At 47.0% G+C, this 23,902-nt stretch overlaps 1 protein-coding gene and 1 long non-coding RNA gene across 6 annotated transcripts in view; both read right to left on the minus strand.

Annotated features, from left to right (window-relative positions):
- MYOM2 (myomesin 2) overlaps positions 1-23,902 on the minus strand; it is a 101,044-nt gene that overhangs the window by 50,957 nt on the left and 26,185 nt on the right. For both annotated transcript variants that reach the window (XM_050802609.1, XM_050802610.1), the window contains exons 9-17: positions 23,675-23,839; positions 22,602-22,763; positions 19,344-19,485; positions 16,765-16,964; positions 16,082-16,135; positions 9,809-9,936; positions 5,484-5,667; positions 3,165-3,339; positions 1,581-1,702 (exon numbers count right to left, since the gene is read on the minus strand). In XM_050802609.1, the coding sequence (XP_050658566.1) occupies positions 1,581-1,702; positions 3,165-3,339; positions 5,484-5,667; positions 9,809-9,936; positions 16,082-16,135; positions 16,765-16,964; positions 19,344-19,485; positions 22,602-22,763; positions 23,675-23,839 (1,332 nt within the window). The remainder of the gene's footprint in view (positions 1-1,580; positions 1,703-3,164; positions 3,340-5,483; positions 5,668-9,808; positions 9,937-16,081; positions 16,136-16,764; positions 16,965-19,343; positions 19,486-22,601; positions 22,764-23,674; positions 23,840-23,902) is intronic.
- LOC126961834 (uncharacterized) lies at positions 9,943-16,075 on the minus strand. Of its 4 annotated transcripts, none has more exons than XR_007728438.1 (4): positions 14,759-16,075; positions 14,572-14,657; positions 12,316-14,519; positions 9,943-11,505 (listed from the first exon to the last, which is right to left on the minus strand). It is a non-coding gene; the product is annotated as an uncharacterized LOC126961834 (long non-coding RNA). The 4 variants fall into 4 exon arrangements; XR_007728439.1 differs by having other exon boundaries at positions 9,943-10,045; positions 10,094-14,519; XR_007728437.1 differs by having other exon boundaries at positions 9,943-14,504; positions 14,606-14,657.

Raw genomic sequence — 23,902 nt, forward strand, 5'->3', positions numbered from 1 at the left:
TCTGGTACCTGAGACACAGGTGACTAGAGTTAAGTGATTCTTATTGTAGAATAAAAACAGGTCAGGTGCAGTGGCTCATGCCTGTAGTCCCAGCACTTTGGGAGGCCGAGGCAGGAGGACTGCTTGAGCTCCTGAGCTGGAGATCAGCCTGGGCAACATGGTGAAACTCCATCTCTACAAAAAATCAAAAAATTAGCTGGGCTTGATGCTGCGTCCCTGTGGTCCTAGCCCATCAGGAGGCTGAGGCATGAGGATCACTGGAGCCCAAAAGCTCAAGGTCACAGGGAGCTATGATCGCACCACTGCACTCCAGCCTGAGCAACAGAGCGAGACTCTAAGTCTAAAAAGAAAATTACGGGTTTTCCTTTAGTAGGAATGACTTTAAAAAGAAAATGGGAATGTTTGAAAGTCCCTCATGGAAAAAATTGAGAGATTAATCTTAAAACAAGAGAGTCAGTGCTATGGTACCCAGCTAGGTGTTATCAGATTTGACATTCCTTGGAAATCCAACAGCAATCTCATTAGAAGACAAATTTTAATTTCTGAAAATGTAGCAAATTTAGTCAGAGATGAAAAATCATCAAGGAGCAACACAGTTCCCTCTGAAGTGGGAAGATAATACTGTGAATCCAAGTGTGTTGTGTGTGGCCTTTGTGTTTCAACATGTTTCTGAGTATGTGCACTTACTTGGCATGGTGCATTTCATGAGAAAGCAAAGCCAGAAGGCTGCAGCACAGCTTGACACAGCAACTGTTCTAGGGAGGGTCCCTGAGATTTAGGATCCCAATTGTCTCGTTGGATCAAAATAATAAAAACTGTTAAACACCACTATTTACCAACAAAGTCACAAAGTTACATAAACGTGACATTCTCTGAAGTGATTAAAGTTCCTTAAACTGAGAACAGGCCATTGATGTTGCTGTATTTTACCACATATTTTGAAAAGAGAAATGTATCCCCTATAGCACACATATACATATATATACACACATGATCATACATATATATGTACACACACACACATATATATATATACACACACACAAGATTGTACAATGGTGCCATCTTGGCTCACTGCAACCTCCTCCTTCCGGGTTCAAGTGATTCTCCTGCCTCAGCCTCCCGAGTAGCTGAGACCACAGGCATGCGCCACCACGCCCGGCTAATTTTTATATTTTTAGTAGAGACGGGGTTTCACCATGTTGGCCAGGGTGGTCTCAATCTCTTGACCTCATGATCCAGCCACCTCAGCCTCCCAAAGTGCTGGGATTACAGGTGTGACCACCGCGCCCGGCCTACAGCATACATTTTCACACGAGTACAGGTATTTGGCAACACATGTGACCTCTAATAATGTCTTCTATTTTTAATTTGCATTTTATTAGCATATTATCATTTCTCCCTCATTTCTAAGATGAGCAGCCAACCGAGAGGCTTCAAAGAAATGCATGTTCTCTGTTCAACAATCGAGTCCCCTTTTTCCCTCCAATAAATTTCCGAATGGCATCATAAATGTTTATTCATGCAGAAATGACAGTGTACGGGAGCCATCGGCCCAGAACAGCCTGTGAGTGACTTACTGAGTGCAGCCTGCACTTTTATGACGTCCGATTCCTGGGAATTTTCACTCATTCCCACGGCATTGACCGCCTTGACTCGGAAGATGTACTGCTCTCCCGTGGTTAAGCCGTGCACCACGAACCTGAGAAACACAGGGATCAGGGTCAGAACTGCCAGGCTCCACTTTTTCTCTCCTGCAGCAGAAGCGAAAATCATCCTGAACGCTCCATAAAAAATGTTTATGGATGACATACATCCTTCATTTTCAATTCCAGTTAATTAGCTCAACATTTAGAGTCTAAAAGTAAGGTCACAGCACCCAATTATAGCCGGAGCTGACTACACGTGGTGTCAAAGCCACTTGTTCTATGAGTTCACCTTTGCTTTTGCACTTTCTGGGCCTCGTCTGGATCAAAGGTCTATTATCCAACAGTATGCCATTCCTTATCTAAAAGAACCCATGTATGTAAAACTTAGTGAGCGGTAATCACACTGCAGTGGTTAGAGGCCAAGACTTGGAAGTCAGAGGGACTAGACTCGAATACTGGCTTTGACACCTCACAGATCCTCACAGATTTTATGGCCTTAATCAAGCTCCTTAACCCCTGTAAGCCTTCGTTTTTCTATCTGTAAGATGGGGATAGTTCCTACCCCACAGTATTGTTGCAGACACTACATGGAAAACTCGGTGGAGAACTTAGCACAGGTGCCTTGTGTATGGAAGGTACTCAGTCTGTGTAAGCAATTATTACTTATCATAGATAGTCAATAAATACTCACTAACCGTTTCCCTGTACTGGAATCATGTTTTAAGTTTCTTATTCTGATCGATATTTCCACATTTGGTGTGGGCTGTGAAGAACATCTAATTGTTATTCTTTTCGATGACATCTCTTTTTGTTAGCCACCGCTTTTTACAGTATATTTTTTTCAGATTGTAAAAGGAGAAACGGCTGAGCCATAATTGATCATTCATCCACAAGGGTGGTTCTGACAGCTGCCGACATTTTCCTAAGACGTGTATCCCAGAGAAGCCTAATACCTCAGACATCCCTGCACACTCAGCAGGCAGCAGGAGGAAGGGTCTCCAAAGGCGGGTCACTGGCTTTCCCCTGCAAAGCAGCCAGCATCCCCCCAAGCTGCCCCCTCCCCCCCAACAAGTGAAGAGTTGGCACCCGGTGGGGTCTCCATCAGGGGCTAGAGAATAGAACTACCAGGCACGTGATCAAAGCAACTTTCAAGTTCAAAAAAATCAATATGAAAAAAATAAAACGACTTTCACATTGTAGTCGCTATTTTTAACTCTGCTATTCAAAGAAAAGGCCTAAGTGCTAATTATGTCAGGAAAAAAAAAACAGGTTCTGAAACTCTCCTTTCATCCATAAATAAATCGTTTCGGTCAAGATGAGCGAGTGCAGCAACTAGCTCATCCAAGTGGTCAAACTGTAAATTATACAGTCCTCGTGCGTGGCTAACACAGACTCATTTATACAGAAGCCTTGTGGCCGTGGTACTCCCTGTGCCAGGGCCACGGGGGCCTCAACAGTCTTGCTTCTCATGCTTTATTTCAGGGCTGACTCCAGGGCTGGGGAAGGAGGCCACACCTGTTGTATCCGATGGGCTTGTGGTTGCAGGGCTCCCAGTGGTTGGTTCCGGCCACGCAGCAGTCCACGTAGTAGCCCAGCAGGTCCTCCTCATGCTTGGGTCGGTCCCACTGCACCACCACCGACGTCTTGGTGTTTCGGGAAGCAAGAACCCGACCCGGAGCAGAAGGGACAACTTTTTGTAGGAAACAAAAGGAGTGGTGAGATGGCATCAGAGCTTTGGAAGCTGCACCAGAGATCTTCCAGCCCTTTCCACAGGGAACTGGACAGCCAGGTTGGGGGCTTTGGAAGAAATTCAGACGAGGGGTCCGGGAGCAGGAGAGGAGCCCAGGGCCGACCACCCAAGGGCCGTTGGGAGGTGCTGGTCTCTCCTATCTCTTCCCAAGCCCCACACAACTCCTAGAGACACAGGATGACATCTATCCTGAAGCCTCCTGTCCCCCACCAAAGCAGTTAAAAAAGATCCTCTGTTGGCACTGGGGATGAGGCTACCTGGGTAATAACTATTTTTTGGACTGGAAATTAACCAATTTTAAGAAAGTAAGACTCAATTTTATCAGATCTGTTGGAATCTCCCAGGGGCACTCAAAATTTAATCATGACCTGACCATTAGATCTTCTCATCTGGTGCCAGGCCCCACTAGTGGACTGTGGACTGGGGTCCAGTAAGGCCTTGGGGCCACCTGTGTCCTCCGTGCTGGCCACCTGGGCCACACCCCACAGTGTTTCTCAATGATGGACACTGTCATTTTTCACATGCGTCATAAAGCACAAGAAGACTGGGCCCTGCTGAGAGACAGCTGGTCTCGTCAAGCCTGTGGTTCTGGGTATGAGTTCTAAGAGCTTTGATTAAAACCAGAGCCAGATAGAAACTTGAGGATGCCCTGGAGGCAGCTGGCCTCATGACCTCGTTCATTTCCATATCTGGCTTTCTCAGGAAACAGGACATAGAGAGAGAGGGAGGAGGGCACCCAGGCACTCAGAACTGTGTTCCTGACACCAACGTGCCTCCCACGAAGGCTTCTGGGGATTTCCAGGGTACCTCCGCTTACATGCTAGTTAATTGCCATCCATGAAGGAGTTATGACTCCAGGGACTGCAATTCAGAATTTCTGTAATTTGTATGTGCAACCTTCCAAGAGGGACCGTCAAGCCAGATGGATAAGAAACTCTAGTGCCTGGCTGGGCACACTGGCTCACACTGGAATCCCAACATTTTGAGAGGCCAGGGTGGGAGGATCCCTTGTGTTCGGGAGTTCAAGAGACTGGCCTGGGCAATATGGTGAAACTCTCTCTCTCTACAAAACAATTGAAAAAAAAAAAAACACTAATTAAAAAAAAACAAACCCTAGTGTACTTAAAATTTGAATTACTTTAAAAGTGACCATTGCAGAGAAAAGGGAGCACTTATACACGGTTGGTGGGAATGTAAATTAGTTTGACTATTGTGGAAAGCCATGTCATGATTCCACAAAGAGCTAAAAAAAAAAAAAGAACTATCATTCCATGCAGCAATCCCAGGACTGGGTACACACCCAGAGGAACATAAATCATTCTACCATAAAGACATGTGGATGCAAATGTTCATTGCAGCACTGTTCACAATAGCAAAGACATGGAATCAACACAAATGCCTATCAATGACAGATGGGATAAAGAAAATGTGATACGTATATACCGTGGAATACTATGCAGCCATAAAAAAGAACGAGACCATGTCCTTTGCAGGAACGTGAGTGAAGCTAGAGGCCATTATCCTTAGCAAACTAATGCAGGAACAGAAAACCAAACACCAAATGTTCTCACTCATAAGTGGGAGCTAAAGGATGAGAACACATGGACACATAGAGGGGAACAACACACACTGGGGACTATCAGAGGGTCTAGGGTGGGAGGAGGGAGAGGAGCAGGAAAAGTCACTAATGGCTACTAGGCTTGGTACCTGGGTGACAAAATAATCTTTACAACAAACCCCCAGGACACAAGTTTAACTATGTAACAAACCTACACATGGACTCCTGAACCTAAAATAAAAGTTAAAAAAAAGTTTAAATAAAACAATGAAAGTGACCATTTCCTAACCATATTTTCAACTCACTTACTAGTTTCATAAAGAGAAGATGGAGCTTTGGAGAAATGTCAAGAACCAAACAAAACATGGCAGAGAGCTCTTAATCTCTCGTAAAGTGAAGTTTAAGTCCATTTGAACTTCAACTCGTTTATAACATTAACGTCTTTATTCACATAATTTAAGGCTATTTGGTGTCAACCCCACTCTTAGCCCGTCCTGACTTGGGGCCACCCAGGGTGACAGCTCACCGGTCACGTCCTGGGCCTCAATGGGGGATGTTATCTCCGATGGCTCGCTCAGGCCATGCCGGTTGGCTGACAGCACTCGGAACACATACGACTTCCCCTCCATGAGGTCAAACACAGCATATCTCGGGGACCTCACGGCCGTCTGGGCGTTGACTCGCTGCCAGCTGCCGCTCCCCACCACGGACTACAAAGAGAAACGAGACTGGCGGTGAAAACTGAGAGGTTTCCAGAGGCGTGTGGAGGAGAAAGAAATGCTCTGTTCTCTCTAACCCAGGTCCACCAGGCTCGCCCACCGTGTCTCGCACACAGAGGATGGCCATGCATCTTTTCTGAGTTTTATGAAACATGATGCCAGTTTGGAGAAAGAAGTCACAAATTACCCAAAGTTGATCATATTTACTAATAAATATTTTTCCATTAAAGTAAATTATTAAACATAGAAAACGTAAGAGAATCAATACACAGGTGGTAGTTTTAGCAAAATAGAATTAACCTGCAAATAATAAAGATAATTTAGAAGTATATTTGCAAAATTCCATCATAACTCAGTGGTTCACATTTCAATTTAAAATTATTACCATATTGCAGCTACTTGCAGTAGTGATAAAATGACAGCAATCAAAATGACTCTCCATGCAGTAAGACACACGATGATATGTTCATAGATTAAAAACCACATAGCCAGTTAAATTACTGTGAAAAGATATTTAGTCTAATAAGAGGAATTACGTTATTTTGTGGAATGTAACACAGAATGCAAATGGTATGATATAACAAGTACATTAAAATCTATGGAGAAAAAGACTATAACTATATGTACCACACTTTAATACAACTATTTAATATGGTGGAATTATTGTTGATTTTAATTGCATTCCATGTAACTTCTCTGTCTTTCCCAAATTTTATATACTGCTTATTTATTTTTTATCTTTCATAATTACTTTAAAAACCTTGATTACATTTTATTTTATTTTTTCACATAGAGATAAAACTCCTTTTTTGAAAGCAGTTTTGTGGTAGTAAAAGCTGGATATACATTGACCCTGGTCAGTCTGCTGAAAATTTCAGATAGCAACCCAGACTTCTAGAAATCAGACTCATATTTGAAGGGATTTTCTCTCATTTTGGTGGAAGTGAAAAGTCGCTATTTTGCATCTGCCCCAGGCGTTCGCGGTGGGAGCCTCCAGGGCGTCACGGGCCTGAGGCCCTCACAACCCCAAGCAACCGCAGTCCAGGTGTCTATAGGAGAGCTTCCTCTCCTACCTCAGAATGTGGGTCCACAAAGGGAAGGCTTATCCACGGCTGGGGGAATGTCAGTTAGCTCAGTCACTGTGGAAAGCAGTGCAGAGACTTCTCAGAGAACCTAAAGCAGAACTACCATTCCATCCAGCAATCCCATTCCTGGGTATGTGCCCAAAGGAAAATAAATCATTCACCCAGAAGATGCATGTGCTTGTATGTTCATCGCAGCGCTGTCCACAGCAGCAAAGACATGGACTCAACCCTGGGGTCCATCAACGGTGGACTGCAGAGAGAAAACGTGGTGCCTCCACACCATGGAATACTACACAGCCATAAAGAGGAACGAAATCATGTCCTGTGCAGCCACATGGGTGCAGCTGGAGGCTGTTATCCTAAGTGAATTAACACAGGAACAGAAAACCAAATACTGCATGTTCTCACTTATAAGTGGGAGCTAAACACTGGGTACGCATGGACACAAAGATGGCAACGATAGACATCGAAACCTACCAGACAGGGCAAGGGCTGGAAAACCACCTATGGTGTACAATGCTCACTACCTGGGTAAGGAGATCAATTGTACCTCGAAATCAGTATCACACAATATACCCTTGTCAGAACTTGCACAGGTACCCCCTGAAGCTAAAATAAAAGCTGAAATTACATTTTCTTAAAAATGTGTTTACTGCAAAGGCATAAGAATGACACAATGGGCCGGGCGCGGTGGCTCAAGCCTGTAATCCCAGCACTTTGGGAGGTCGAGGCGGGCGGATCACGAGGTCAGGGGATCGAGACCATCCTGGCTAACACGGTGAAACCCCATCTCTGCTAAAAATACAAAAAACTAGCCGGGCGAGGTGGCGGGTGCCTGTAGTCCCAGCTACTCGGGAGGCTGAGGCAGGAGAATGGCGTGAACCCGGGAGGTGGGGCTTGCAGTGAGCTGAGATCCGACCACTGCACTCCAGCCTGGGCCACAGAGCGAGACTCCGTCTCAAAAAAAAAAAAAAAAAAAAAAGAATGACACAATGGACTTTGGGGACTGGGGGAAAAAAAGACTGGGAGGGCGGGCGAGGGATAAAAGACTACAAATACGGTGCAGTGTATACTGCTCAGGTGATGGGTGCACCCACATCTCACAAATCACCACTAAAGAACCTACTCATGTAACCAAATACCTCCTGTACCCCAATAACTAATGGAAAAATAAAATAATAAAAATTACAAAAAAAGTGTGTCTGCCATGTCATCAATACCGACCGCAGGTGGTTCTGCCCACACACTGGCTCGACGGTACAGTCCTCTTTCTAAAACTGTGTTTGCAGGACAGGTGTTGTGGCTCACCTGGCCTGTCAACACATTGAAGCGCCTGTAATCCCAGCACTTTGGGAGGCTGAGGCAGGAAGATTGCTTGTGCCAAGAATTTGAGACCAGCCTGGGCAACACGGCGAGACCTCCTCTCTACACAAAAAATTAAAAATCAGCTGGGTGTGGTGGCGCACACCTGTGGTCCCAGCTACTCTGGGGGTTAGGAGGCTGGGGAAGAAGGACTGTTTGAGCCCAGGAAGTGGAGACTGCAGTTAGCCATGACTGTGCCACTGCACTCTAGCCCGAGTGACAAAATGAGACCTGGTCTCAAAAATAAAAATAAAAGTGTGTTTGCAAACTTGGTGTTTCTTGGATTGGTGGAGGATGAGGGGAATGAGGGGCCTGAGAAAATACCTTCCACCCCAGGAGAGCCCCACAGAGGGACTGACCACTTGTATTTTTGTAACACAAATAACGATATTTTGTCACCCAGAATTAATAATGTAATGTTTACCCTGAAATAATTCCAGTTTCTACCCCCTAGATAGCACGCATTGCAAATAAGCAGAGAAGCCCAGAGGGCCCTCCTCCATTCTGGAGTCTGAAATATGGTTCATTTCCATTTCTGTTTCCGCCATGCTGCATTGAGTGGTGCTGGATGTGATTATTGTACTAGGTGGCATAAGCTTATATATGTTATATTCTCTGTCACGTGCATACTGTCTATTGGATTACATATTATAATATAAATTTTGTATCACAAAACCATAGTTACAGCCTTTGTAGGACATTGGAGGCTTATCCAACTGTGGTCTACAACCCAATAGAGGGTCACCAAGTCAGATCTGTGGGTCACAACCTGTGTTTTTAATGTGACAGGACAGGCTAAAAAGAGAATGTGGGCTGGGTGAGGTTATCATTTGTGAAATTCTGTAGGTTACCTACATACACGTGTGTGTATTACAGAACTGCAATATACAATGTATTTTGTATTTCTTTGTATGCATTCAGGAAAAAAAAAAAAAAAAAAGCCTTCTATTGGATGATCTGGCAATTCTAACGCTTCTCCGTCTTGTGTGAATTTCCTCTACACGATTGCCACCCAGTGGCCATACAGCTTGTGCACAAGCACGGCCAGTGAGGAATCTGGAATCCCCAGACGTAGGTGCTTGGAATGCCGCAGCAGGAAGGAGATGGTGGAACCCTCCACGGGGCAGTGGAGATCACGGGCACCCAGAGAGGAAAGCGACTCCCTGCTCACACAAAGGTGCAAAGTCGGGCTAGGGCACAGCCCAGCCCCTGGTGCCAATTTCCGCCCCGGCTGTGGTGTGACCTCATGTTCCCCAGCAACGTGCAGGGTCTGGACCCACTGATGGACCATCTTTAAAACACAGCAAACACGACAGTGTGGGGCCACACTGAGATCACAACAGTGTGGGGCCACACAGAGATCACGACACTGGGGCCACGCAGACATCATAACACTGTGGGGCCACACAGATATCATGACACTGTGGGGCCACGCAGAGATCACGACACTGGGGCCACGCAGACATCATGACACTGTGGGGCCACGCAGAGCTCACGACAGTGGGGGGCCACGCAGAGCTCACGTCAGTGGGGGCCACGCAGAGATCACGACAGTGGGGGGCCACGCAGAGCTCACGACAGTGGGGGGCCACGCAGAGCTCACGTCAGTGGGGGCCACGCAGAGATCATGACAGTGGGGGGCCACGCAGAGATCTGCTTTTCCAGGACACAGACTGAGAGTTTACCTTCTCGATGAAGTACATGAGTGGGTCCTTGCCACGGGGAGTGGGTGGCTCCCAGCTGAGGACGACATAGTTTCTGCTGATCTCAGAGGCGTGCACATTGGTCGGAGGCCCTGGAACCTGGACGTCACCTGGAGGAATAATAAACTCGGTGAGTGCTGGAGGACCCCCATCAGCCTCGCCGTGGCCCACCTCGGGGCACTGGAGGACGCTGCCACATGGGTATCGCACTTTGCCCACCTCGGGGCACTGGAGGACGCTACCACATGGGTATCGCACTTTGCCCACCTCGGGGCACTGGAGGACGCTGCCACATGGGTATCGCACTTTGCCCACCTCGGGGCACTGGAGGACGCTACCACATGGGTATTGCACTTTGCCCACCTCGGGGCACTGGAGGACGCTACCACATGGGTATTGCACTTTGCCCACCTCGGGGCACTGGAGGATGCTACCACATGGGTATTGCACTTTGTCTTATTTCCATTGGGAAAAGCAAACAAACCCCAAAGATCTGCTTCTTCGGAACCAGAGGATAAGGTGCCTTTAGATCATTTTTGCTTCCGATACAGATATAAGGCAGTTCATAAGAAAGGAATCTCATCTGAAAGTCTTCCAGAGATTCTGCTGGAAGAGGGGGAAGGATTTACCAGAAGAAACCAGGCATTGCATCCGAAATGGAGCCCTGACTGCACTGGGAATCTGTGCAGAGAACGTATTCGCAGTCTGTGTTCTGCAATACGAAGCACCGCGGAACGAGGTGGCCCCACCGCTAAGGATCCCCTCCAGATTCTTTCTTTATACCGTGTGCCCTCAGAGCACTTAAATTATGCATCTGCTTCTAAAGCACCTTGCCTGCTCCTCCCTCAGAAGCTCAGTACCATATTCACAGGCACTGTAGTCCATGTCTGTATGTTTGAATTCTGGAGTGATGTTAATAAGCCTTTTGCAAATAACTTATGCTAGAATATTTGCAGTCAGAGATGCTCCATATGCCTCTCTTCTGACATACATCTTTTTAAAATATACTATGAAGTGTGGGAATTTCTGTCTTAATTTATAGGAGATTCTCATAAGGAGTGGAGGTGGAGGTTTTTCCAGACCCACAGTTCTTGAAATTGTGATACAAAATGTTATGAACCTCCAATTAGATTAGCACATGATTAAAATGGTCTGAAACCTCCCCGGGACATCTCTGAGCCCTTCTCAAAATCCAGTTGCTCCCTCAGGACTCTGTGGCAGGCCAGGAATTGAACACAGAAATAGCACAAAGCAAGACTGGGTTTCGTTTCCTGAGCCCTATTGCACAGTGCATTGCGTGTCAGAGACAACACAGGCTGAGCTGGGATCATTCTGGTAAGGTGCTGAATTTCACACAAGGAGTCAGCGTGTCTCCGGAAAGTGCAGAGGTAACCGGGGCGGGGGACACTCCACAGGCCTGCTCTCCACCCATGCACCGTGTCCACACCTCGAGACCCACAGAAAAAAGCATTCCAGAGAGAAGATGCGGAAAACTCATCTTCCTGTAATACACGCCGAAATCCCAAAATGGAATCCTGGTTTATTTCAGAGGTGCTGACGAGGGAAGCAAACCAAGGGGACAGAAAGAACAAGGCAACGAACAGAAGCAGCGAGCAGATGTGAGCCGCTGACTGCAGAATCTTGTTCACACTCTTGGAACGGTCTTGCCGCCTTTGCCCCTGCACGTAGCAAAAGACCAGAGAAAGCGGAGTGAGAGACAGTTCCTTTGATGACAAGGTGGGAAGAAAGAACACAGCTTTGTCAGCAGGGGATCCCCGGCCGGGGCAAGACACTTGAGTCATTCTTCACGTCGTCATCACCTCGGACAATGTGATCACAGGAGCCTTGCGGATTTGCAGATGCTCCCACCATGGAGAGAGGAGAAAAGGGTTCAAAAGGGTCCCACAAGCCAGGGAGAGGGAAGCACGGGGGTGGGCATGAGCAATGACCCTGCAGCTGAGAGGGGAGCCGAGGGAAAGCAAAGGAACGTTAAACACACACGAGACACTGCCAGGTACATGTGAGATACCGCTAAGCACACGAGAGACACCACTAAGCACACGCAAGACACCACTAGGCACATGCAGGATGCTGCTAAGCACATGTGAGATGCCGCTAGTCACACGCGAGACACCACTAAGCACACATGAGACACCACTAAGCACACGTGAGATGCCACTAGGCATATGTGAGATGCCGCTAAGCACACACAAGACACTGCTAAGCACGTGACACACTGCTAAGCACACACAAGATACCACTAAGCACACATGAGATGCCACTGGGCACATGCGAGATGCCGCTAAGCACAGGTTAGATGCCACTAAGCACACACAAGACACCACTAAGCACACATGAGACACTGATAAGCACACATGAGACAGCACTAAGCACACATAAGACACTGCTAAGCACACCAGAGATGCCGCTAAGCACAGGCAAGACACTGGCCAACGGTTCTACCCCCAGGGCACTGACACTGCCCTCACCTCTGCTTCAGCCCTGAAGGCTCCCGAGCCCTGTTCCAATGGGCCAAGTCAATACTAAATGAAAACAGTAAGAGATAAACACACACATACTTCTCGTATTATTATGTTATACACATTATTAATATATAATATATATTATTGTTGTAAAATGCTTTCACATTCAATATCTTATTTTGGGTTCTGTTCATGTATGGAGGAAGATACTACTGGTTTCCTCCACTTAAAAATCCAGAAACTGAGGCCGGGAGCGGTGGTTCAAGCCTGTAATCCCAGCACTTTGGGAGGCCGAGACGGGTGGATCACAAGGTCAGGAGATCGAGACCATCCTGGCTAACACGGTGAAACCCCGTCTCTACTAAAAAATACAAAAAACTACCCGGGCGAGGTGGCGGCGCCTGTAGTCCCAGCTACTCGGGAGGCTGAGGCAGGAGAATGGCGGGAACCCAGGAGGCGGAGCTTGCAGTGAGCTGAGATCCGGCCACTGCACTCCAGCCTGGGCGACAGAACAAGACTCCGTCTCAAAAAAAAAAAAAAATTCCAGAAATTGATCTCATAAAAACATAACATTTTCCTAAGATCACACAGCTACTGGGTGGCTGAATTGGGGTCCAGACTTAGGTCTTCTGGTTCCAACTTCTGCATTTTGTTCCCTCATCCACCTAAGGAAACCACAACCTCCCCAGGAGATTTTTCTCTAAGTAAATGAAACGCCGAGTTTATTTTAGATTTGACAGAATTCTAGGGTCCTGCAGAGCACAGAGCAAGTGACTGAGCACGTGGGCTGCAGATGACCCAGCCCAGGACAGCACAGCCAACGCTTGCATGCATAATTAGGAGAGAAAAACGTGATAAAACAGTAGAGTAAAAACACTCTCATTAAATTCTGCGAGAGTCTATTCTGGCCTTTCCAAGAATACGGTGTCCATTTTTCAACGAAGCAATTCAAGAAATACTGGGCAAGTTGGGTTTGTGTTAAGGGAAGAGCATGGATAGCCGTTTAAATGTTTGAAGGAAGACATTGCCCAAGATTAAAACGATACGGAAAACTTAGCAAAAAGTCAAAAATAGCAGAGGAGCCATTTTTAGCCAACAACAGTACTAAGTTTCTGTTTCTTTAAAACAGGTGGCATTTACCAAGTGTTTTCTAGCTAAAGCAATGGTAAAAGAAAAAGAAAATCAGCTGAAGAAAAAAGACACAGGTAGAAAAGGGAACTTCCTAATAGCAAATTCTTGAACCCAGAAATGGTTCGCTTCGAAACATTATAGATCTCTTTCTTTGGATAAATATTTTTTAAGTTAGAGGAGTTACTCCTTGTTTAAAATGGCTGAGGTGAACAGATGAACTTTCCAAACCCCCATATCAACGTAGCAGAATTTCAATTTCATACCCACTTCGTTTCTGACCATGGAAATTGCCTGTTCACTGTACACAAGGCGTCACGTCAGAGAACTGAAACCCGGGAGGCTGAGCCTCAGGCAGTGTCCACGTACCAAGTCAAGCAATTTTCCATCTGAGAGTCTCACCCTCAGCCTCCCATGACCCACCACATAAACACAGCCTTGGAAAAGTCCCCTGAGGATGAATAAATCCAGACTTCATTCCACACAGCCTGGGCTGCCTGTTCCTCCCACAGACCAGAAGCAAACCTCCAACAGAGGAGGGCACAGGCCCAACCAGCCAGAAACCTGCCTTGCTGAAAGCAAGGAAAACACGAGACCATGGAAAATAGCATCTGTGTCTTTACTCCAGCAAGAAATGAGAGCTACTGTTTCTGGACACCAAACTTGCATTTTATCAACTGGCAAACCAAGCCTCAGGACACCTGCTCTTTCTTCCTTTGACACGTCATGAACAGCGGGCTACGTCTATCCTACCACAATCACGTCTCGCTAGAAAGATAGACTGTCCCTCCAAAAAAGGCAGGGCTTCCGCCTGGGGAAGCTTCATTCCATTACATGATTTCCCTTCCCCAGTGCTCTTCACAATGGCCTGGACAGAAGGCAAATCTCATCACAGATATGTGACGTTTACAAAGCAAGTTACACCTTCTCACCGTGGCTCATTTTTGCCAGGCTGGAATCCTACACATCCACTCAGCATGGTCCGGGCTGCCCGTCTCCTCCCTGAATCTGTCTGCCTGTGAGGAGTGAGAAGGGGGACTACCTGTTCCTCCCACAGGCAACCAGACCTCATTCCACACAGCCTGGGCTGCTTGTTCCTCCCACAGGCCAGAACTAGACCTCATTCCACACAACCTGGGCTGCCTGTTCCTCCCACAGGCAACCAGACCTCATTCCACACAGCCTGGGTTGCCTGTTCCTCCCACAGACCAGAATCAGACCTCATTCCACACAGCCTGGGCTGCCTGTTCCTCCTACAGGCAACTGGACCTCATTCCACACAGCCTGGGCTGCCTGTTCCTCCCACAGGTCAGAACCAGACCTCATTCCACACAGCCTGGGCTGCCTGTTCCTCCCACAGGCAACCAGACCTCATTCCACACAGCCTGGGCTGCCTGTTCCTCCCACAGGCCAGGACCAGACTTCATTCCACACAGCCTGGGCTGCCTGTTCCTCCCACAGACCAGAAGCAAACCTCATTCTACACAGGCTGGTCAGCCTCAAGCATGCCTTCTCTTCCAAAAGAATTTGGAGCCATTTTTCAGTCATTCAAATATCCATGTTTTAATCATCGGCAAAATGGAAAGGGTTTACCATGCATGAGACAGAATACTAGGCTGAGTCAAAACACCAGATGCCCAGGAAGCTGCAAGAAGTTGCCCTCCCCAAAGCCCTCACTTTCATTCCTTACGTATGGAGTGTCCGTCCTGAGTTCTAGGTCTTTCTGGAGCCAGAGGGTTTGACTAAGGCTTAAAGGTTACCTTGGCTTGACCAGAACTCTTAAGGTCTTCTTTTGGGAGTTTATGTCCCTCATGGGACACATTGGGACATATGTTTGTTTTGAGATCCCAGAGAAAAATCTTCATGTGGCAGAAAATGCAATGTGTGGATACTAGATGGGGACATATCTGCTTCAGATGTAGAAAATCGATCCAGAAAACGTTTTTGAGACTGCAGCTCTGGGAGAGAGAACACGGCTGTGATTTTAAAGAGCAGCTCAAAATCACCGCTTCTTAGCCAGTGGCTCCAAACTAATTCGAAATCTTTCTTTTTAAGTTTTCACCTATGGCACTCTATGAACTCTAGTTATAAGTCCAATTAAAATCTTTTGATTTATGGTTAATAATGTTGGATTCTCGTTAACACATCATTCTTTCTAAAGCTCTTTAAAAGGAATATCAGGGAGAAGAAATATCCACAAAATCAAATATAAATAAGGACCAAGAACACCCTTTGGCAGGAAAGACTCAATGCATTTCAGTTAAAATGTCAGGAACAAAATTTTTGCTTAGAAAATGTAAAATGAAATCGATTTCACAATGCAATCCATGAGAACGGATCTTACGTCATCCAGGAACCAAGTCTTAGCTTTAGTTGGGTTTCTTCTCTACGAGTGCCCGAAAGAACGCCTTTGTAAACCCCAAATGAAAGGTAAGTCTAAGACTCACTACTCCTTCACCCTTCCTCCCACCCTCTCACTCTGTCTTGTTTTTTTCTTAGGGCTTGCAGGCCTGACCTGCAGTTTTCATTTTTCCATGCAGAGGCTGTGCCCAGTAGGGGGCGTTCTCTGTCCATCTCTCCCATCTCCAATTACAACTCCAAATCCCCAGGGGACGAGCAGCTGGAGTGATAAGGAGCGACTTACCTTCAAGGTCATCCTGATAAATGACAATCTCCTTCTCTCCTTCCAAATGAACGGCTGCAGAGAGAAAGGTTGACACTTGATTTGACACGCGAAGGTTTCCCAAAAAGCCCCCGTCTTTCCTAATTCTGTGCCAGTTCTGCATCTCCTCTGCATTAGGACTACAGCCTGTGAGTCCTCTGGGGGCATCCGAGCTGATTCTGGAAGTGTCCTGGTAACAGCACTTCTCCGCTCTTGGTGGTGGATGCAAAGGACCATGTGGGTAAGGAAAATACAGTGGCTCACCTAGAACCATAACAAAGGGCCCAGTCCCATTGAGGAATCTGTGTCATGCAAAATTAAAACTCAGAAATAGGATGGCCTTCTAAGTGTCATTATGTGTTGAAATTATATCACCAATGGAATAAAAAAAAAAGGTCTAATTCTGAGCCAATTTGACTGGATTCCAGCAAAGAGCTTTCTGGAGGTGAGGCACAATCATTTTAGAGTGTACATGTCATCCTGTTCTCATTCCTGCCGTGATGTTGGTAGAGACGTTGGAGAACAGTGAAACAGCCTGTGCTACACTCTGCACACAGGGCATTCTCTTGGCTCGCAACGAGTTGGGAGGGAAAGAGAGAATAGATCACACACAAAGCAGCCAAAGCTTCCTGGGCACAGTGGATACTGAGGCGTGAGCGGCTTACCTTGTAACCTTCTGAGGTCCAAGGGGTCAAGTGCGGCCACCGCATCAGAGACCCTGGAGGGGCGGCTGATGCCCGCACTGTTCACCGCCCTCACTCGGAATATGTAAGACCTTCCTTCAAAAAGCCCCGTGACTGGGTATTTGCAGATTTTCACTGGTGCATCATTGCACTGAACCCAGTTGTTCGTTCCTACTTCACATCTTCAAGTTAATAAAAGAAAAACAACAGAGAATAACAAATGTGGCAACCTACTAAATATATATAGGCATATACATACATGCACACACCGATTATAACAGGAAAATATCTCATGCCAGTAAAATCTGTGCTGCTAAAATATTGTCTTGTATAGGTAAACTTTAAAAGACAGAGCTATTTAGAAAATTCAATATATATATTATATGTATTATCTATTATATGTGTAATATATACCCATGAATCTTAATAATTTATAGTTGAAGATCAATTCCTGTCATCAAACACATTTAGGCAAAAATCTCCTCAAAAAGTTATTTTAGACATATCCTGAACAGTTCTTTTTCCGAATTATGTGACATGGTCAAGGCACCCCTAAGCTGCGCCGTGACCTGTCTGAGGCCCAGGCTGGGGAAACAGGCTCAGCCCGCTCTGCCTCCAGCTCCCACCCTACTCTGTGGGACCAAGAGCCCGGGTCCCCGGGAAAGCTGGCTTCCAGTCTCCTGGAATAACATTAGGGCATTTCTTTCTAGAATGCTTCTCAAGTGGAATGTAGAAGTCTTTTGAAAATATTAATTCCTGACCAGAAACCTGGAAATATAGGAAAGATTAACCTCCATTTTTCACAGGTTGAAAAATGTAAGAAAAAACTCTTCATGTTAAATCCCCAGGAGAAAAGAGCCAGTTCAGAAAATCAGTCTTTGGAGGGAGCACTTCAACCCCAGAGTGGTGCCTTCATCTGGGAAAGAACCAGCTCTCCCACTAAGGATCTAGCACTGTTAATGAAAGCTCTCTGATCCACAAGTCATGGGCTGTTTTAGCCAAAGAGAACAACAAGGTCAAAACCAAAAGTCTGGTGGGAAAACCTTGAACTTCAGGCAACAGCTGGCAAGTTGTAAGCCTGAAGGAAGGACAGAGGAGTAGCTGCACCCCCCACTTCCAAATGCACCCCCATTCCCAAAACGTTCGGTTGCTTTGATGTTCACGTTTGCTCTTTTTGTAATGAGGGGAGGAATGCGGATTGTTAACTGAGACAGTGCAGGAAATGGTTTGTGTCAACATGGCCAGAGAAGTTATCAGCTGTCCCAGGAGAAAAGAAGATCACTTTGTGGGTTTGTTTTTCTTGCTGTTGTTGCTTAATTCAAGGTAAGCCCTGAACAGCAGTCCCTGCAGAACTGTCTCTAGCACATCAAAATATTACTTTGATGGGGAATATTTAAGTCAAACAAGTAGCTTTGTTGGAAGAGAATTTAATCAGCGTAAAAAAGGTAAGCCAATTCCCTCTTTTTTTCCTGAGCTAATCACCTTATTTTTCTGTTTAATATACATATAAAATTTTGCATTTCTAGCAGGAACCATCCTCTTTTTTTTTTTTTTTTCCAGAAGGAGTCTCACTCTGTAGCCAGGCTGGAGTGCAGTGGCACAATCTCATCTCACTGCAACCTCCGCCTCCACAGCTCAAGAGATTCTCCTGCCTCAGCCTCCTAAGTAGCTGGGATTACAAGCACACACCACCACACCCAGCTAATTTTTATATTTTTCGTAGAGATGGGGTTTCACCATATTGGCCAGGTGGTCTTGATCTCCTGAACTCGTGATCCACCTGACTTGGCCTCCCAAAGTGCTGGGATTACAGGCGTGAGCCAACGTACCTGGCCAGAACCATCCTCTTAATACTCTCTAATTTCTAAATTCATTTTCTCAACTAGAATTTACTCCAATAACCGGAATTTGTATTTAGGGCATAAATTGCATATCTAGTAAACCCACTGGCTGTGCTCAGTGTACTTCCCAGCCTCCGAGTGCTGTCCCCAATACGGGAAGTCAAAGAGTTCAAACTCCACTGGCTCCAATGATGACCTAAACGTAAGTTATCAACTAAAACACAAACCCAATATTTCAAAGCTCAAGATTTCTCCCTTGGAAACAAGAAGAACACATATTCCCCAGTAGGGAAAAGGAAAGAACTTTGGTAGAAATGAGCTGGCATTCTTCACACCACTTTGTCTCTCAGGAGGGAAGGACAGTTCCAAACCTGAATTCTGCTAGAGCCAGGGCCCTCTCCAGTATGAGGCATAGCCCGTACCTCAACGGAAGCACAGCACGAGGCTCAGAGCAAGCCTGAAGACATTGGTGGGATTGGTTACTGGCAATTGGTTACTGTGCAACAGGCAAATGAGGCCACACTTTCAACAAAAAGAAACCCAGTGTGGTTACGCTGGGCTCAGCCTACTTGGCCGTATTTACCAATTGCCTAAACAGGACCTTATACGACCAATTAGCCATGGACCTAGAACCAATCAAAAAATGGGAACGTCAACCTGTGTTGAGAAAGATTTCTCAATATATCGTCCATGGTAAGATTCCATGTAGAAGACACTCACCGGTCCACAAAATAGCCCATGACCGGGCTCTCGGTGGTGGTGTTGGGCGGCTTCCAGGTCACGATGACGTAGTCTCGGTTGGCGTCGTGGCACTGCAAGTCCATGGGTGCGCCGGGGGCCCCTGTGACCAGCGGGTCAGCATCTTGGGGCGGGGAGAGAAAAGGCACACAGCTGTCATTTAAAGGCTGGGGTCACTGCAAAGCCTGTTTACAGCTCCTCCAAGCTCCAATTCTATCCCCTTGATTTGATCCCCTGTTTAATCCCCAAGTTCCAAGTACTAGAATATTTCTTACTCTGGTGGAAATTGGTGACAAGAAATATAAAATTATTTATGAATTAAAAAGTTTCAAAACATAGAATCCTCGATAAAACACTTAAGTCTACAAATTTTTGTCATTAGATCCCGAATTCAGTTCATCTTCTCTTGGTGCTGCTATGTTGCATAACGGCACGTGGCCAGAAAGGTGTGGATGAAACAGTGACAACAATTCAGCATTTCTAACACCTGAGAAATATCACCTGAGATACTATTCTATTTCAAAATCCTTAGGAAATTGGGTGATTTACTCTTTGGGCCAATTTTGAGCCAATGTTTGGGACGATATTGTATCATTCATTTCTCAGTCTATTGATGACCATGTTGCAATTAGGTTTAATTACAGCTGCATGAAAACCAACAGAGCAACTTAGAAAGTTAATACACAGAATGTTAACCCTCTTATCTGAACTATGTATTTATTCAGTAGCCATGGCTGTCCTGTGACGCATCCTTAGCAGTGTAAGCACTATCCAGTTTCCTGCTCACATATCCTCAGGGTATTAAAAGCTGAGAATTTCCTGACATTGAGCCAAGTAGTTTCCTCTCGCATTCAAAAGCCTCAGAAAGCGATTGAAAATGGTTAAACTCCCCACCCTCGCCTTAATTTCTTCCCGTTGTTGTTGCTGAGTGAGCAAGGCGATTTGAACCATGTTGCATGTATTGCCTTTTTATGGGGTGGAGCGTCATAGCAGCAGGCACATGCAGAGGATGGAAGGGACATTTAACGCCCACCTAATAATAGCAGTGAAACATGGTGGAAGTGTCTAACCTCACAGACTTGCAAGCTTAGGCTATCGTGTGGGAAGTGAGGAGGGTGAGATACGTTTGGTCAACATTTCTTCTATTTCTTTTCAGATGAAATATTCTTTAATGATAGAGTCCTTCCTTTAAGCTCTGATCTAATGGATGCAATGGAAAAAATAATCATGACGATGTACAGATGCATCCTGCACCCCGCTGGAGCTGGAGGCAGGTGGGAAGGTGAGAACCTGGGCAGCAGGTAAGGACACTCGGCTGATCAGGATGGAGCCAGGAGCCCGGGGACCCGGAGAGGAGAGGAGCAGCAGCCACATGGCACAGGAGCGCTCCGACGCCTTCCTTGTAGGTCAGCTGTGCCTCAGCAAGGAGGCTGCCCCTAAACCCAGAGGCTGCCGAGATGCCGCCCAGGGCAGAAGCAGGAGGGGAGTGAAATAGACACTGATAAAAACGTAGGTGAGGCCAGGCATGGTGGTTCATGCCTGTCATCCCAACGCTTGGAAGGCCGAGGCGGGGCCGATCACTTATGGTCAAGAGTTCGAGACCAGCCTGACCAACATGGTGAAATCCTGTCTCTACTAAAAATACAAAAATTATCCTGACATGGTGGTACACGCCTGTAGTCCCAGCTGCTCGGGAGGCTGAAGCAGGAGAATCGCTTGAACCCAGGAGGCGGAGGTTTCAGTGAGTCCAGATAGCACCACTGCACTCCAGCCTGGGCAACAAGGACTCCGTCTCAAAAAACAAATTAATAAATAAATAATAAAAATACAAAAAATTATACAGGCTCGGTGGCGGGTGCCTGTAGTCCCAGCTGTTCAGGAGGCTGAGGCAGGAGAATCGCTTGAACCCAGAAGGCGGAGTTTGCAGTGAGCTGAGATCGCACCACTGCACTCCAGCCCGGGCGACAGAGTGAGAATCCGTCTCAAAAGGAAAACAAAACAAAAAAAAAAAGGGTTGGGGGGTAGGTGGCCCCTCCTTCTCAGTCACATGATGCCAAAAACACTACAACTGTATAGCAGGAGCTCAGGCTCCAACAAAATTTAAATCCCAGCTTCTCCACCCTAGAGACATTTCTCCTGCCTCTGAGCCTCAACGGATTCATCTGGAAAATGGAGAACAGTATTTCCTTTTGCTGTTATTGTAAGAATTCTAGCTTATGTATACACGGATGTTTATGTAAGTATAGACACATACATGCACACCTATAGGATGTATACAATAGGCATTTTATAAATATATATATGTATATCACAAATTTTGTCTTTCTTTTCATAAAATGGAATGAGTGAAGCCTCCATAGTGAGTCTGTCGTGAAGACTAAATCCGTGTAGGACCCCAGCACACTGCCTGACAGAAAGCCTCCGGTGGTGATGGCTGTTGTGGCCACAAACGCCTTTTTTTTTTTTTTTTTTTTTGAGATGGAGTCTTGCTCTGTGGCCCAGGCTGGAGTGCAGTGGCCAGATCTCAGCTCACTGCAAGCTCCGCCTCCCGGGTTCCTGCCATTCTCCTGCCTCAGCCTCCTGAGTAGCTGGGACTACAGGCGCCGCCACCACGCCTGGCTCATTTTTTTGTATTTTTAGTAGAGACGGGGTTTCACCGTGTTAGCCAGGATGGTCTCGATCTCCTGACCTCGTGATCCGCCCGTCTCGGCCTCCCAAAGTGCTGGGATTACAGGCGTGAGCCACAGTGCCCGGCCACAAACGTCTTAAGCACAAGTTTCATTAAAGCGGTTGGTGGAGGTCACAGCACTGGCTGTCATCCTCACGTCTGTTTCTCTTAAGCCAAAGTCCAGAGGGAGTGGGTCGCTGGCAGGAGAGTAAGGAAGCTCTTCCCTGGGACTCCAACACTGTGCCCCTCTTTGTCCTCGGGCTACCTTCCCTGAGAATCAGTAAATCTGGTGCACTCACTTTTGGGAACCATTTATCAAATGCTCATGAGTATATGAACGAATGACGACTCTGGTCTATTCAGGATTGTGTCCTGATTCTTCTGTCTGCTCATCGGCAGGAAGCGCCTGGTGTGCCCGTGCACCGAGGGAAAATCGGTGCCACACGGGGGTCTCCAAGGATCAAAGTGGTCTCACACCCTCCTGACTCCTTTTCCCAGTGCCTCCTTCCTCCCAGGGCCACCTCCCCTCCCCGGGCACACACAAGGTCTGCACCCTGACAACCCTGCCACACCTCTGACAAACAGGAAGGCGCTGTGGTCACTGACGCCGCCCCGAGACACGATGCGCAGGGTGTACAGGCCCTCGTCGTCCTTGTGCAGGTGGCTGAAGGACAGGGAGGCCTGGCCTTCTCCAAAGAACATCTTCGTCCACTTAGACTCTTTCACCAGCACATCTGAAAGAAAAAGCGTTTACATGGAAGGTTTGCATCCGAAATCACCCCGGCAGGCAAAGAAAGCCTGAGGACACCAGCGCTGTCTCAGAGCAGGACAGGACAGTGCAGCTGCACACCACGGAAGGCAGAGCCGCAACCTGGTAAAATCCCAACAGCTGTACTTCATGGAAGCACATACATGAATGGAGCACCTACAGCCCAGAACACGGGCTGCCACCCCACAGCCCAAAACACAGGCTGCCACCCACACAGCCCAGAGCACAGGCTGCCACCCCACAGCCCAGAGCACGGGCTGCCACTTGAGTGGGTAAAGGTGGGACATGCTGCAAGTGGCCGCCAGCTTTGTCCTCAGGTAAGCTGGGTTCACCTGGGGGCTTCCTGCTTCTCTGCTGAGTGGCCACTGCCCCAACCAGCTTCCTCTGCCCATAGGGAATCACAGGGGCGTGCGTCTGAAGGGGCTACTGTCACATCTCCAAAGAACCCAGCATAGACCCTCTGCATCACCAAACTCTGAAAACAAAATGACTGGACTGGAAGGAAGAAAAGAATCGTAATAGGACTAAGGTAGCATTTCTGTCTAGAGATAGTACACAAGCTGCTAACCAGCCCCTTCCATGCAGTAATGTGCATTAAACTCAATCTCAATAGCATGAGATCATTCTGTCTGTGGTCGTACGAGCCATCAGTCTCTAAGTGGCTGCTCTAGATTTGGGGTTTCTCTCCAGGATTCTCCTGGATGAAGTTCAAAGTCAATGGTGGGCCGCCAAGTTCTCTACAGTCCCTCAGTTTGTTCGGCTGTCTGGAGCTGACGCAGTGGTAGAGACAAAAGCCACATTGACACCCACATTTAAAGGACATTTCGACCCAAATCCTCCTGGCGTGTGCCCAGATCTGGGCTGTGTCCTACTCACCATCACGGTACCACTCGGCTCGCGGCTGCACCCGCTTCAGGTCCGGCGTCACCAGCATGGTGCACTTGAGAGTGACCGTCTCGCCTTCCCTCCTGAAGGTGACCCCAAACTTCTCCAAAAACTGGACATCGAAGTGCGTGTACGGAATCACTGATGACAGGGGCACTGCACAGAAACGATGGAGGCTTTCAGGACCGAAGGGCAGAGAGCATCTTTGAAAGCAGACAC

The sequence above is a fragment of the Macaca thibetana genome, chromosome 8 (genome assembly GCF_024542745.1).
Source record: "Macaca thibetana thibetana isolate TM-01 chromosome 8, ASM2454274v1, whole genome shotgun sequence".
NCBI lineage: Eukaryota > Metazoa > Chordata > Mammalia > Primates > Cercopithecidae > Macaca > Macaca thibetana.